The sequence below is a fragment of the Mercenaria mercenaria genome, chromosome 4 (genome assembly GCF_021730395.1).
Source record: "Mercenaria mercenaria strain notata chromosome 4, MADL_Memer_1, whole genome shotgun sequence".
NCBI classification, from domain to species: Eukaryota; Metazoa; Mollusca; class Bivalvia; order Venerida; family Veneridae; genus Mercenaria; species Mercenaria mercenaria.
The window spans coordinates 33283884-33299944 of NC_069364.1; the positions used below are offsets into that span (position 1 = coordinate 33283884).

The 16061-nt window shown below is 32.8% G+C and overlaps 1 protein-coding gene across 1 annotated transcript in view; it reads left to right on the top strand.

Moving 5' to 3' along the window:
* Positions 1 to 16061, top strand: part of LOC123551421 (beta-1,4-N-acetylgalactosaminyltransferase bre-4-like) — a 61212-nt gene that overhangs the window by 21255 nt on the left and 23896 nt on the right. Inside the window, exons 2-5 of the mRNA XM_045340352.2 lie at positions 4071 to 4241; positions 8747 to 8931; positions 9388 to 9575; positions 10597 to 10719. Of these exons, the coding sequence (XP_045196287.2) occupies positions 4071 to 4241; positions 8747 to 8931; positions 9388 to 9575; positions 10597 to 10719 (667 nt within the window). The remainder of the gene's footprint in view (positions 1 to 4070; positions 4242 to 8746; positions 8932 to 9387; positions 9576 to 10596; positions 10720 to 16061) is intronic.

Below are 16061 nucleotides of genomic sequence, written 5' to 3' on the forward strand. Positions count from 1 at the left end.
CACATTCAGCAATCTATTTTTTTTTTTACTTTCCCTTACGTGAGCAGAAGAACACTGATCACTTACATGAAATGCTTTATCTTTACGTACTTGGAATTTAAAAGGAAGAAGAATTTAGATGGGTGAAACCAGATACGTGATGAACAGATATGTTACAGAGATTTTAAATTCAGAATGTCAAATGATTCTGCGTTTTAGAAATGCATACGTGATAGAATTAATATCACATAATCACAAAAGGTATGTAATAAATGTTTCAGAAACGAGGAGTACAACTCAAACAAATTGTTACAATCTGAGTCTGATCTTTGTGACACCTCCGTAAAACATAGTGTAATCACAGATGCCGATCAGCCTATATACCAACTGAGAGATCTTCGACATCACGTATGGCTGTAAATGCACAAACTGAAATATTTATAATGTTCTTAAAATAATCAGATACGTTTACATTGGATTTTATATCGAAATCTGTAACCAAAGCTTTGTATAAATCAATCGTTGTGGCAATTAATTTTTATCTTCAGCGGTCATGAATTGTTTCGTTTTTAATTATTAACAGTTTATGCAGTAAGTAAATCTGTTTTAAATAGTGTCAGATACGTTACAAAATACCTCAGTATTGATGCGTGCATTTGTAGTGCACATTTTCACATCAGGTATGACTGAGTTTGAATTGTGATATTGATAATACTATATAATCATGTTTAAACTGCTACTTGTGTTTGGGATCCAGAATTTACGTTACTATACTAAATGCCAGGCTGTCAAACTTATCTAACTTGATGTAAGCTTCAATTTTATTTCCTCCTTTAACACAAGAACTTTGTAAACATAAGCTTAGCTAGAAATGAAAAAGTATCGCATGCATCCATAGTTTAGTTTAAGGAATCTAAATATAACAAATAAAATGTTTTATTTCATTTATAAATGAAACTCAAAATCAGTGCCCTATTATAAAAAAAAGCTTGATAATAACGTATGTAGTTTTGGAATTTTAAATACCATTAAATGAATACGCTTTAAAATATACTTTCAACTAGCATAGTGTGCCTGTGTAGGCTTTAACTTCAAATAGTTTTTATACTTTCAATACTACAAGTTGTATTAAACTAGAAAAAATATTTTTCAAAAGATTGAAATATTATAAAAGTGATAGTTGTTGTAAGATTTTGACCAATAATGCATTTATATTTATCAAATTCTAAAAGTGCCTGTACAACTAAGAGATGTCGTTTTCGTGTTAACTTCATATTTCTGGCATTTATTGCATCTATTCAGTGATAGTAATTCTATCACTTTTGCATCCATAAAGCACAGAACACATTCCGAATTTAAAATATCGGTAACGTATCTGGTTTCAATGTCTAACTTCTTCTTCCTTTGCCATTTCATTTACCTAAGAATTTCATGTTAGTGAAATGCGTACATGGACATTTCTCCAGTTTCTGTAAGGGAAAATAAAAAAATCGATTGCTGACTGTGAAGTGAAATCATTCAGTAATGTATATAGATTTTGTTACCATAAGATACGGTTTATCAAAATTTAAAATCATATAAATGCTGTTTGTTATGGGCTATAGTAATACTTTATTTTCAAACTTCAATAGACTTAAATATCTTTACAATATCTTATAAAGATAATTAAGATTTTCACATTTGTTTTACTTCCTAGTAATTTATCAAATGAAGGTAACGTATATGATTAATGCTTTGGCGAAAATACATATTTGAATGCACGGACAATAAAACAGTATATATCAATATATGCGGTGTATTTTAACCAACGCTAAAGTCTTAAAAAGAAAAGTTAGTTGAAAATATCACAATTAAGTATTGCAGTGACTGAAAAATAAGAATTACTTGTTGAACTTTACAATTGATGGCACAGTGATTTCACTATTTTCAGCACTATTATGTTTATTAGATTGATAATTATGTAATGCACTGCATTCTTTATTATTAATTTTGGTAAGTCATGCATTGAGACATTTTAAAAAATAATACCAAAAGATTCATAATACAATGTACAAGTTACAATGTACAAGTTTAGTCAAGATAAGAAAATTTTACACTCTTATGTGGAATAAGTTTACATGTCTATACAAAGCCTCCCTGAAAATGCTACAAAATGTCAAGTATAGGTCCACAATGATGTAAAACAGGAACTAGTTTACAGAAAAATAATTAGAAAAAAAAAAGGATTTTTTCTTTCAGCCGTTATGTGACAAGAACGAAAGTGCTTCTGGATTACATATTAAGTACGTTTATTCCTTTAATGAATTGCAACACTAAAACACTTGAAAAGAGTCACTATTATATAGAAGACTGGAATTACTTGCTAAATACACCATTTACTAAATTTAATGGACACAATGTGACCATGACACAATGTGACCATTCAGACATGAATCCCTAGAACATTGTAGAAAACAGGTATTAACATTTACAAGCCGCACGAGAAGCAAACTACATGATTGCAGTGCATTTTCAGTCGATTCCTACCAACAACACACCTGTTGAAATGCATAACATGTGTTTTTTGGAATCTGGGACTCAATGTGACCACACTTTTTCAAGAGAAAAGTCACCGCTTCGAAAATCTCTGCAAGGTAAATGGAAAAACGGCAACACTCACATAGCAACATGATACATCGTTGGAACCGGAAAGATGTTGGCTGGAACATGGTCGGTAAAATATATTCAAATGTATGAGAAATTGCAGAAAAATACAAATAACCTTCTTGTACATGGGGCAGCCATTAAAGTCGACACAATGTGATCATAAACAAAAGTCACGTGATCACCCGCCCTGGAACATGTAGTACTGTAAAATGCGAATTATTTGCGTTGTTAGAATCGAAATAATAAATATGTTCCAATAATTTTATCAGTTAATAAAACATGGGCAGACGTTTGGATGCGAACAATTAAATCACTCGTGCTACGCACTCGTGATTTAATTATTGCGCATCCAAACTCCCATTAACTGATAAAATATAGGAACATATTTATTATTTCTTAAATAACAAATGAAAGCAATGTACCAAAAATTTTCGACAGTTTCATTTTTTTTATCAGTTTTTCTACGGTAAAATGTCCCCACATTGATGCTCCTTTTTTTTTAAATATGTATATTAGAATGCCTGTTACCCACTTGAACCTTAAATAACCAACCTTACTATCATGGAGATTTTATAAATAGTGTAATAACAATACATTTTAATTGATGCATTACCTATTTAAAATTTCAAAATAGTTTTGAAAAACCCTGTAGGGAGAAAAGATTAATGTTCATGCGAACACGTGAACACGCCTATTTTACCAACAAACTACGCTTTTGGTAGGCGGAGTTTATGTTAAAGCTACATAGGAGAAACTGTTCAATGATTTCCTTTAATTGGAGAAAAAATTAAACCTTGGTTGATTAGAAGAGACAATAACAAACATTTGGAGGTATGATACTATATTGTACTAAACTAGGCCTTTATTAAGCAGTCCTCTTTTCCTAGTTTGCCAAGTTGCCAACTGTCTATAATGTCAAAATTGAATTTTTACATTTTAAGTGTCAAAAATGACTGATTTCTGGACGATCAATTCAAAACTAATCGTAAGATTTTAAATATATTAAATGTTCCTTTTACATATGTACCGCCCCTGGAATTCATAACTTGAATGGTACTGTCTTACACTTTAAAATAAAGTAAGAAAAAAATATTGTATTCGGAAAAGGTAAAAACAGAAAATACTTTTTATTACTGATATTGTTAATCGAGCTACTTATAAGAAGTCAAAAGGATTGTAATAGGCACATTTTTAAATTTTGAATTTATTAAAAAAAGCAAATTTGATTTCATTTATTTATGACTTCTAACATACTTTGAGGACATCTTTGTTAAACAGAAAACAGAATAATTCTGTATATTTTATGTAAAATTTATGTAAAATTTCAAAACACATGTGTACGAAATTTTGTGTGTGCTAACTGGGGTTTAAGCCATACCAGAAAGAAAATGTATTGTCCAATGTTTTTGTTTGCATAATATCTTGAGTTTCTACCATTTTTTCAGTAACGACTTGGAGTACCACTCCCACCAGACGTTTTGTACAAGCATGTCTGCTGTTGATTTTGTTATTGTTACTTTATTGTGGTGGGTATTTAGTGCACGAGAAACTCACGATAAGTAACATTCAAAGGAAAGAAGAATCTTGCCTTTGGACAACACATATCGGTTTTAATGGTTAGTATTTTTGCTTCAGGTATACTTAGCGAAATGTCGTTACCTTAGGAACTCGTATGGATTTTTCATTTATCGTTGTTCTGTGTTGTAGTGATATTGTAGTAAGCATGTTATAAGCAGATGTAATGCTGAACATACACGTTTCAAATACTGACAAATAATGTCCATAAGGTCAGCTAGAAATTTGCAATTTATTTAGCACACGGTACTTTCATTTTCACTCGCCGAATTTTCATAGCATGACGTTTCGAAGGATTAAGTTTTAAATACAGAACAGAACAGAACAGAACAGAATTTTATTTCACTTGAACTAAAAGTTCCTCGTGATAAATACATTTACAAGCATATTTGCATGGCATGAAAATACAGATGACATTCATACAATTATAACGGATTTTGACATTAATCATATACATATATTTATAAATTATTTGTAAGATATTTCAGGATTTGGATGGACGGATTAACATTTAAATAGCATACAAGTACTATACAGTTAATTATATAATATTCAATGTCGCACCTATGCGCCGCAGGTCAATTAATTACGCTACACAAAAAGTAGTTCGGAACTGTTAAACATCAGTTTCTTAACTAAAAAACAACATCAAGAGCTTACAATGCAGATGAGTAAACTATTACACTACACAAAAAGTAGTTCGGGACTGTTTAACATCAGTTTTTAACTAAAAACAACAACAACTAGAGTTTATGCAAATTAGTAAGATACAAGCCGAGTGGCGCATAGGTTCAACAAAACCATACATGTCGGTAAAATGTCCATGTTATGCAACGTTGTAGATAGATGTGACCTCTATGCTTACATAGCATTTATCTCATTATTGGAATCTTCATGTCTGATTCATGTATAGTTAACTAAGGTACTGACTTTTATAATGTAGCGATACGTAAAATGGACACATTACAAAAACATGTTGCGTTACAATATTACGCAGTTTTGAAACACGATATAATGACATTTATGCTTTAATTACAACAATAAACGGCTAAAGTCTATAGAACACAAAAAGTAGTTCGGAACAGTTTAACTTCAGTTTGTATGAACATAATTCCACATATACATGTATTACATTTATTGGACTAACTATTCATGATCTGGTATCGCAGTTCCACTGCTTCATAAATAAATTTGCATAACATTTCAATTTCATTTTTTCTGCTACTATTTAATAATTGTATAAATTTAAACATATTTGGTCTATTTCTGTAATCACTTTTAATATACAATCGTCTTAACCTTTCATATGGTGGACACTTAAAAACAAAATGGAATTCATCTTCAATATCATTTGTATTACAAATTTCACAAAACCTTTGGAATTTTCGGGACATGAATATACTGCCGCCAAGTAAATATCGGAAGAGTTTTTGAAGAAATATTTATCAAACTTTATCCAAACAATCGTATCATGTACATTTTTTACAAGAGTAATTCCATCTTTAATACTATTTCGTACGTATATCACAATTCCATCGCTATTTCGCTTTGCATTGCGATGCCTGAATTTTCGATATAAATTGTAACAAAAATAACCGTCTAATTAAATGTTACTTGATTTACTAATCCATGACTCCGTAAGTATAATAAGATCGTTTTCCGTCAAGAAATCTGTGAAATTTTTTGTCCGCTCTTTTAGCAGAGCTAAGTCCATTGCAGTTCCAAACTAAACACTTAAGTCCATCCGCGAGCTCCTACGCGTCGGGAACAACTTTGCCATTGACGTATAACTTATCGTATGAGACCCAGGCAATATTGCCGGCCTCCTTTTCCTGCTTCATTTTCCTGAAAAGACTTTTCCTTTTCACTGCAATTTCCGATGGAAACTGCTCCGTGATATAATAACTCGTACTCCTAAGTTTATGACTGGATTTCCGAACAACTTCTCTGTCCTGGAACAGGTTGAACTTTATGTTTTAAATACATTTAACGTCGCATTTTTTAAAAATCTCAACATGCATGAAAACAGTTTCCTGATTAAAGTGAGACAATTTTTAAGTTTTGAAAATACTGTCGATTGCCCCCTGAAGTTTTAGTTAGGTGTTTCTCTTTTTTTTTTTTTCAAGAAAAAAATAGATTTTGGTTATACTAGTATTGCCCAGTTTTGCTTACAGTGCTTCGCACTAAAATGAAATTGGATTGTTATAAATGTTCAGTTCTTCTTTATTATTTTTTCATCTTAATTGTCTAAAAATAGAAAGAAGTCCAAGCTTTTGTGTATAATTCGTGTTTTGCACGTAACCACTTTAAAAAGCTGTGTCTTGTTTGGTTGGTCAAACTGCTATATATATGAATGCTGATTTTGTTTTGAAATCAAGCACCGCAACCTATGGTTTTGACTTTGTTATTTGATTGCCTGACATACGGTTGTAACTTCCTGCAAAACAATGGAAGGCCAGCTCACCATATTTTATTGTCAAGTGCTAAATTCTAAATACATAATGATAAATGTCAATCACTTGGTTTAAGACAGTTGTAACTTGTTGCAAAATAACTGAAGGCTATGGAAGGCCTGTGCGCCATGTTAACTGCACATGTTATATGCCCAATACTTTATTCCATTCATGTCTATATGGTTAGTGCCATATTTCAATGCGAAATCACAAATTGCTATGGAAGGCCGGTGCTCCATGCTAACTGCACATGTTAAATGCCCAATACTTTATTCCATTCATGTCTATATGGTTAGTGCCATATTTCAATGCGAAATCACAAATACCTATGGAAGGCCGGTGCTCCATGCTAACTGCACATGTTATATGCCCAATACTTTATTCCATTCATGTCTATATGGTTAGTGCCATATTTCAATGCGAAATCACAAATACCTATGGAAGGCCGGTGCTCCATGCTAACTGCACATGTTAAATGCCCAATACTTTATTCCATTCATGTCTGAAAGGCTGTGCGCCATGCTACTTGCCAAACACTAAATGACAAATAGTTAATACAAAATGTTATTTGCCAAATGCTGAATGTCAAATATTGACAGCCAAACGGTACTGATTGTCAAACGATAAATGCTAATTGTTAATTGAGAAATGTGAAACAATAAATGTCAAATGCTAATTACTAAGAGCTTTTATAAAAAAAAAAGCTGAATATACCAGTGTATGAATGAATCATTTAAATAGTCAGTTGCCTTTGTTACGTAACTTTGTCTCTATTAAAAACTTTTTCCTAAACCTTTTAAGAGTAAACAGTTTCGGTCTAATGTTCTTATGGTCAGTAGAACATGTTATTGTTTCAACTGGTCTAATTATATGTTGTAAATGATTAAAAGTTACATTCATTAGGTTAAGAGATAGAAATCATTAATTCATAAAGTTAAAGACGTTGACGTTTAGCATTTATCATTAAGCAATAAGTAGTAGCTATTTGACATTGAGCATTTGGCATTTAGCATTAAGTATATGGCATAAAGCATTTTGTTTGTAGCATTTAGCACTAAGTATTTGGCATTTAGCATTAACAGTTTGGCATTTGGCAATTAGCATGGCACACTGGCCTTCTATAAATGCCATTACTTCATGATAAATGCTTAACACTTAATGCTGTATGAAAGGCGGTGCGCCATACTAAATGCCAAATGCTAAATGACAAATAGCTAGCGCAAAATGCTTTTTGCTAATTGCTAATTGTCAAATATTGACTATAGAATGGTAATTGTCAAACGATAAATGCTTATTGTTAATTGCGAAATGCTAACCAATAAATGCCAAATGCTTATTGCTAAGTGCTCTTTTCAAATAAAGAGCTGATTAATTCAACCTTTAAAAAGTCATTGGCCTTTGTTACATACCCTGTTCCTATTAAAAACGTTTTCTAAACATATTAGAGTAAACAGTTTCAGTCCCATGTACCTGTGACAGGTAGAACATGTTAAAGCTTTGAATCAGACTGATATAACATTACATGTTTTCACATAATTCAAAAGAGCATTTATTAGTTTAAAGATACAGATCATTAACCCATTAAGTGAAAGATTTTGAAGATTAGCATTTGGCATTTAGCATTCGATATATGGCATACAGCATTTGGTATGTAGCATTTAGCCATAAGTATTTGGCATTTAGCATTAAGTAATTTGCATTTGGCATTAAATATTTTTCATTTAGCATTTGGCAATTAGCATGACGCATCGGCCTTCCATAATGCTGAATACTAGATATCAAATGCTAAATGCCAAATACCTACTAGATTGTTATGTGCTAATGTTTAACACCGCGACTTAGCGAAGTATTTTATTTCGTATTGGCATGCGGGCCGTCAACAAAAATATCGTGTTGGCACGCTTAATAAGACGAAATAAAATGTTCGTTAAAATACTCTTTTACTGATGGACTGAAAAGCTCACACTATGCTTGTTTAAAAATATGACGAGCATGAAAGAATGCTAATTTTGTTCGTAATTACTTTTTGCATTTTAACGCATCTTACTGCAGTAGTCGTTAAATAACTACAATTCGTTTTAATACTGATTTAGGTGAAGACGGCGAGAAGCTAATTCCCGGAGGAAGATACAAACCGCTAGACTGTGAATCTAAAAATCCTGTAGCCGTCATTGTTCCGTACAGAAACAGAGAAGCACATCTAAAAATATTTCTGAATCGTATGCATCCATTCTTACAGCGACAAGAACTAGACTATGGAATATTTGTCGTAGAAATGGTATATTAGTTTTTAACATGTTTTTCTGTGAATTATTGAAACGCAAAAATGAAACTATATTTTCACTGGTACGGAACTACAATTTAAAAGCATTGAAACATGTTGTTTTTTTGTCAAAATATCTCAGGTCTTACTTTTTTTACTATTTTTCAATCTTAAACTGAAACAAACAAATATTTTACAATTTATATTACGTAACAGTTTCTTACAATACTTCGCTAATAGCGAGAAAGAGTTCCGTTTCATACAGACATTTCAAGAAATATACTTGTAGTAGCTGGAACACCTGTTTCCAGCTTTGATAAAGTCTCAACTCATTTTCGTTTTCTATTTGTTTTTGTTGTTGCTGTTTTTCGTTTGACTTTTTTTTTTGCTGTTTTCCTTTTTTTTCTTTTTTTTTTTTTTGGTAAATACTTGCTCGGAGTGAAATATTGTTGACAACATTTTTATTTTAAGCTACCTGGAGTCAAATTTAATCGGGCTTTGTTGATGAACATAGGTTTTGTAGAATCGAGAAGACAATATGGCTACCAGTGCTTTATATTCCATGACGTGGACCTTCTTCCAGAAAATGACCATATCAGATACACGTGCTCTTCAAGTCCAACTCATTTATCAGCGGCTATAGACTCTAAAAATTATACGTAAGTTTAAAACTTTAACTTTAGTGAAATTTGTGTTTTTCGCAGAAGTGATCATCATTATCATTTTAAAGACCTGTTCAAAATATTTTCATTCTTATACGCCTCTCATATGTCTTTATTTATAAGATGGAAGTTTATTTCTGTAGCGGGCCCAAAATTATGACCTTAGGGAATTTGCAATGGTAATATGTAAACGTTAAGCTCCGATATTTCAAAACTATTGTTACTAAATCCAACTTTCTAAGACAACCAATCAGATTTGACGATTTGAGACTGGTATTAAGATTCGTCTTAAAGGTTGTTAACGGAAACACCGTCTATGATGTAGAGGACTGTTTACACCAAATAGGAAGTGACTACTCAATGTTGCATGTAAAGTAGTGCAAAGTATAGTTCCAATTTCATGGGAGCATTTTCACAGGGTGTTGTTTTTCAGATATATGTAACATAACATCTCAGTATTCTTTTTATTTTTGGTAAGAAAACGTGTTATACTGAATTGCTATATATGGTTTTTATATCATTGAAATGCCCTTAACTAATGAAAATAAGGTCTTAAGATTTTTTTATTTGTAAATAAGTACAATGTAGTTGTGAGAGGCTCGGTCTTACAACTAAACGGACATCAAGTTGGTTGTGGCTTAAATGGAAAAGAGTTTGGTTCGTATCAATCAACGTTTTAAATTTGACTCTAAACCTCTAAAACTCTTCTTTGCAATAAATCGATATAATATTGCTGAAACTTTGCATAGCTTTTTTCACTAAAATTCGTTTTTGATTTACAACTGACTGTAGAGCAAACAGTAATTTTAGCATTTCGAAGTAACTTAAAACGAAGACGAACGCCAACCATTAAAAAGGTTATTTCAATTCCTACTAATTTATCCAGTAGGGTTGCTAATTCAACAATCATTTCTGTTCTGTATTCGATTTGTGTTTGTAATCAGCCGTGGTTTATGTTGTTTACCATAACTCTAATTCTGTCATATTCTCAATTCTTTACCTTATTCTCAATGATCAGGATGCCGTACAAGACGTATTTCGGTGGTGTCTGTGCAATTTCAAAGGAACATTTTGAAAAGATCAACGGATACTCAAATATATATTTTGACTGGGGTGGAGAGGATGACGACCTATTTGAAAGGTTTGTTTTATTCATACTTACCGGTATTTCACTTATTTACGTTTAACTGAACTTTCAAAAGTTCTATTATCATGCTCCAAGCAGGTAGGATGAGGACGACCAGCTTCCGCACATGTTTGGATAATGACGGCCAGTATTAACGGCTTTAGATGTGCTTACCACAGCCAGGGTGGTTCGCTGGTCTATCAATCCAGGGGTTCGAGGTTCGAATCCCGGTTCAGGCACTGAAAATTTCTGAGATGCTCTTGAGTGTCTTCCACCTAAGAGGATAGTACTGGTTCTTCCCAGGAAAGGATTCGTGTGTATCTGTGCTATTATATACACCGGGCACGGTAAAGAACCAGACTGTCGAGTCGCAAAGAGTTAAGCTCAATTAGCCAGATAGGAATGTATCTAAAGGATTTCTCTCGCTCTGTTCCCCCGGTCAGATCGCTCAGTGTGTGTACAGGTATATAATGTTATAGTGTAACGCCAAGTAGATATAATAAGGAGAACATATGCCGCAATCTGGATTCCTAACCCATAATTGGAACACTTGTGCTCTAACTTCTAAGCTAATCAACACTTTAAAAATGATTCTGTCAGTCCGTGTTTGACTTATACGTTTCTTCCGCAATATCTAAAATGGTCAGAGAAGAAAACTGTCGGCATCTTTAACACAATTCAAATGACTTAGAACTGATAGAAATATCAACCGGTGTTTGACAAATCTGCAAAAGACAGGAAAGTTGCGTGGCCACAAGTGAAAATGTAAGATATGGTGTTCATGAGTAACAGGTATTTTGATCTTGTACGTGTAAAACAAAGTGTCTTTTTATTTCGTATGTTTGACTTCAGGTGGAAAGTTATAGCGTTCCGTTGTGAAATTCTGTTCAATGAAAAATTCAGCATGTTCTTTATATAATATATATTTCTGTTACTTTTTTCGCTGCAAACTTTCAAACACGCCTATTGACGTCCATTTTGGTGAACCGTGATTGCACGTTCGTCAGACTGTTTTCGTAAATCGTTCTATTCAGTCAACAAGTATCGATTTGCTTGTTACTCAATACATCATATATTCAGTTAAAAATATATATTTAAATGATGTATGATTTATATATATATATACCCTTTATTTCCACTTTTCTGTGATTATAACATATATGACAACTATATACATGTACATGAGAAAACAAGAAACAACATTAATATAAACAAGGAATCCATAATTATCAAACATGTGCTTACATGTTACATTGAATAAAGTTCATTGTTATAGTATTCTTTAGATATTTACACAGCAAAATCTTATACATATGTCAAGATACAACCGAATACATTTAACCCATATATCGGGTAAAATAGATAAAAGATAAAATCTTAAGTGTTTTTTAATCACTAAGTAGATAGAGCAAACATTACTTGCAAGAATGATAAAGCAAATTGTTACGACCTTTACAATTTAGTGTTTACAGTGTTTTATTAAATCTGAGATTCGCGTTTAATTAGGCTATATCTATTGATCACCTCGTGTAGTTAAAATGTCTTTTTCCCCTGTGTTTAGGTATCTTGCCGAAACGAAATACAAGATATCTAAATGGAAAGACTCGTGAATGTGTATTCAGCAAATACATAGGCTACATGGGCAAAATTACGTCTTACAAATTACGAAAAAAGTCTGACGAACTTGAAATCACGGTCCATCAAAAATGAACGTAAATGGTCATGTTAGAAGGTTAGCAGAGAAAAAAACTAACAGAAAACTAACAGAAATATCAAAAATGCAAAATACGCATTATATGAGGAATATGCTGAATTTTATGTTAAACAAAATGTCGAAACGGAACCCTATAACTTCAACTTGGGCGCATTCCACCTTAAGGTGGTATCACATTTTGATTTTCCGGTGAATGACCAAAAACAAAAAAAAAATCAGTTGTTAACAAAAAGCAACAACAAAACAACAACAACAACAAATGTTTAGAGTCACACTAATATTTGTCTTCACTGTGACCCGTCAGAAAGGAACCATTCTTATGCCTTAAGAATGAGGTTTGGTACCCTCATTACCAACAATTAACTGAAACAGTAGACATTTTTATGTTATTATTATTATTATTATTATATAACACATTTATATAGCACTCTTTTCATATAAAAATACGTTCAAAAGTGCTTTACATAAAAACATTTATATAATGTTCAATAAAAATGGTAATTGAACTATTATAGAAAGAATTTAGAATTACATTACGGTAATAAGATACCTAATATTCTAAATTAAAAGCAAGCAGATCAAAACATGAAACAAAATACAATATCGTAAAACATTAACTGACCTATCAAAGACACAGGTTAGAGCAGAATAGAACAGAAGATATCTTACATTGTGAACAGACAGAATTAACCAGTATGATGCCTGTGGAATGCATCACGGCATGCAAACCGTCCCGGATGATTGGGTCAATCCCCACCTAAACGGTCCGGAGAACATTCATGACACATCCCACAGAAAAAACACTGTCTATATTATTCTGTCACACTAGAGTTCTTGATTAGAGTAATTGATTGGCCGGCAAAGTACCTACATTTTTCTACAAAGTAATTAGTGAGATTAATTTCCAAAGAATTGTATGAAATAATGCGTCTTTAGCGCTTTTTTGAAACTTTGCAAGGTCTTGCACTCTCCTACGCCAGATGGGAGGGCATTCCATAACCTCGCAGCTGCTGTCTGAAAGCTCCTGTGACCAAATCGCACTGTCCGACATTTGGGTACCACTAGTTTTAATGCATTATTCTGCGATCTCAGATTTGTGGATGGCGTATATATTTCTAGCATGTTCACTACATAAGCTGATGATGGTTATTCGAGTGCCTTATATGTATGTGTTAGAATTTTGTATTCTGCCCTACGCTGCACAGGAAGCCAATGAAGTTCACGCAGCACAGGTGTTATATGGTCGTATCTGGATATTCTGGTTACGATTCTAGCTGTCGTATTTTGGATATATTGCAGTTTGTTCATTGTTTTGGAATCCCATATAGAAGAGAGTTGCAATAATCCAAACTGTGCATAGGAATTCCTGCACACACTATTCATATGTTGCTCAATCCTCATGTACGAGTCCAGGAAAGCACCGAGATTCCTAACACTGCCTGATTGTTTGATTTCAGAGCCGTCCACTTTCACAGATATGTTTGAAACAGATTGTGTTTTGTGTTCAGATGAAAATATGATTAATTCTGTTTTTTCAGCATTGAGTTTCAACATGTTGGTATTCATCCAAGTTACCATATCCTTTAAACAACTTTCAACGCGATGAATGGTCTCTTCAATAGACATTCTGTTTATTGGTTTGAAGGACTGATATAACTGCGAATCGTCCGCATAGAAATGATTGTTCAGTCCGTGCTTTCTTCAGATGGTTTTGCGTACATTGTGTAGTTCTTTGGCCCCAGGACAGACCCTTGGGGTACGCTGTACTTCATGAGCACTGGTTGTGATAGCTCACCATCTATGCATACGGTCTGGTAGCGGTTACTAAGGTATGACATCATCCATGCGAGTGTCTTGCCTGTAATACCAAAGTGACGTTCAAGGCGATGAATCAACGTCCCGTGGTCGATAGTGTCAAATGCTGCAGAGAGATCGAGCACACATAGACACATGTCTAAAGTTTTCATGACATTAGAATCTAGGCTTGGCTTTTTTAGAAGAGGTCTTATTCGTGAATGTTTGAACGCTTTGTGACATCAATGAGCTCAACAAAACAATTTCAAGCACAACTATTGTTATGAATGTTTTTGTTATGTTACACAGTACAATTTACTACTAAGACACTCAAAACCAGTACATATGAATAACATAGAAATAAAACTAATGTTGACAGATCGTGAAAACCAGTGACCAAATTTGGCAGGTGGTAAATAACTCATGACCTTATTAAAAGTTTGCTGTTATTTCTACTTTCCAGTTCGGTTTTCGTAAAAGGGCTCTTCTATTCTCTAGTTTATAACTCTACAACTACAAGTTAAAACAATGAAAGAACTGACTGTTAACTTACTGACATTTTCTCTATGAATCCCTATTGTTTCAATCTAATGACACTAATTAGAGCCATTCACAATTTTGTAATAAGTCAAAAACAGAACAGAATATATCATGACGAGCAGGCTGGTTCCTTATTCCTTATTCGGAGAACGCTAGGTAAAAGCAGTGAGATAATAATCCTTACTCGGTTCAACAGCATAAAATGAACACGCTAGATCATAGTACGAGTGATTAAGATCGAGAAACCGAATAAGGAATAAGGAACTGGTTCCCTATTCCTTTTTCAAAAGTCGAATAAGGAATAGACCACAGAAAAATGAAAATATTTCAAGTACAATAATATCTTTTCAAAAAGTGTATATACATTCTCGTCATAAAATGTTCCAAGGATGTAAGTGGTATTTTCCACAGATATGAGAGAGTATGACTCAAAATATGGGTACAAAGTTCGAATAAGGAAATGGACTTTTCGGAGATAATAATCCTTAATCGCGGTTAAAAACGTTCCACTCTATAAAATGAACACGTTAGATCAAAACACGAGTCCGTTAGATCGAAAAACCGAATAAGGAATAAGGAACTGGTTCCCTATTCCTTTTTCAAAAGTCGAATAAGGAATAGAACACAGAAAATGAAAATACTTTAATCACAATAAAATCTTTTCAAAAAGTGTATATACATTGTCGTCATAAACTGTTTTAAGGATATAAGTGGTATTTTCCACGGACATGAAAGAGTATGACTCAAAATAGAGGTACAAAGTTCGAATAAGGAACTGGACTATTCGGAGACGAAATGGTAGAAGAAGTGAGATAATAATCCTTAATCGCGGTTAAAAACTTTACACTGTATAAAATAAACACGTTAGATCATAACACGAGTTAATTAGATCAAAAACCGAATAAGGAATAAGGAACTGGTTCCCATTTCCTTTTTCAAAAGTCGAATAGAAAATGAAAATACTTCAATCACAATAAAACCTTTTACTTATTATTCTCTTAATAGGGAATAAGGAACTTCATTATTCCTTATTTGAAAAAGGAATAAGGAATAAGGAAACAGCCTACTCGAAAATATCGGAAATGTTTCACTCTAGTATATGTATTTCGATAATTCACTTAAAAATATGGTATAAAGCGTCTTATTATGTCAGACAGCTATATTATTTTGTCAAACTGTAATGTTGACTTGTCCAAAAAGTTGGATAACTCAACTTCAAACTTTGTTACCATAAGACACCATTTGGACAAGTTCACACTGCATTCTCTTAAAATAGGACATAGACATAAATTTTTTTAAAAGATCAGGG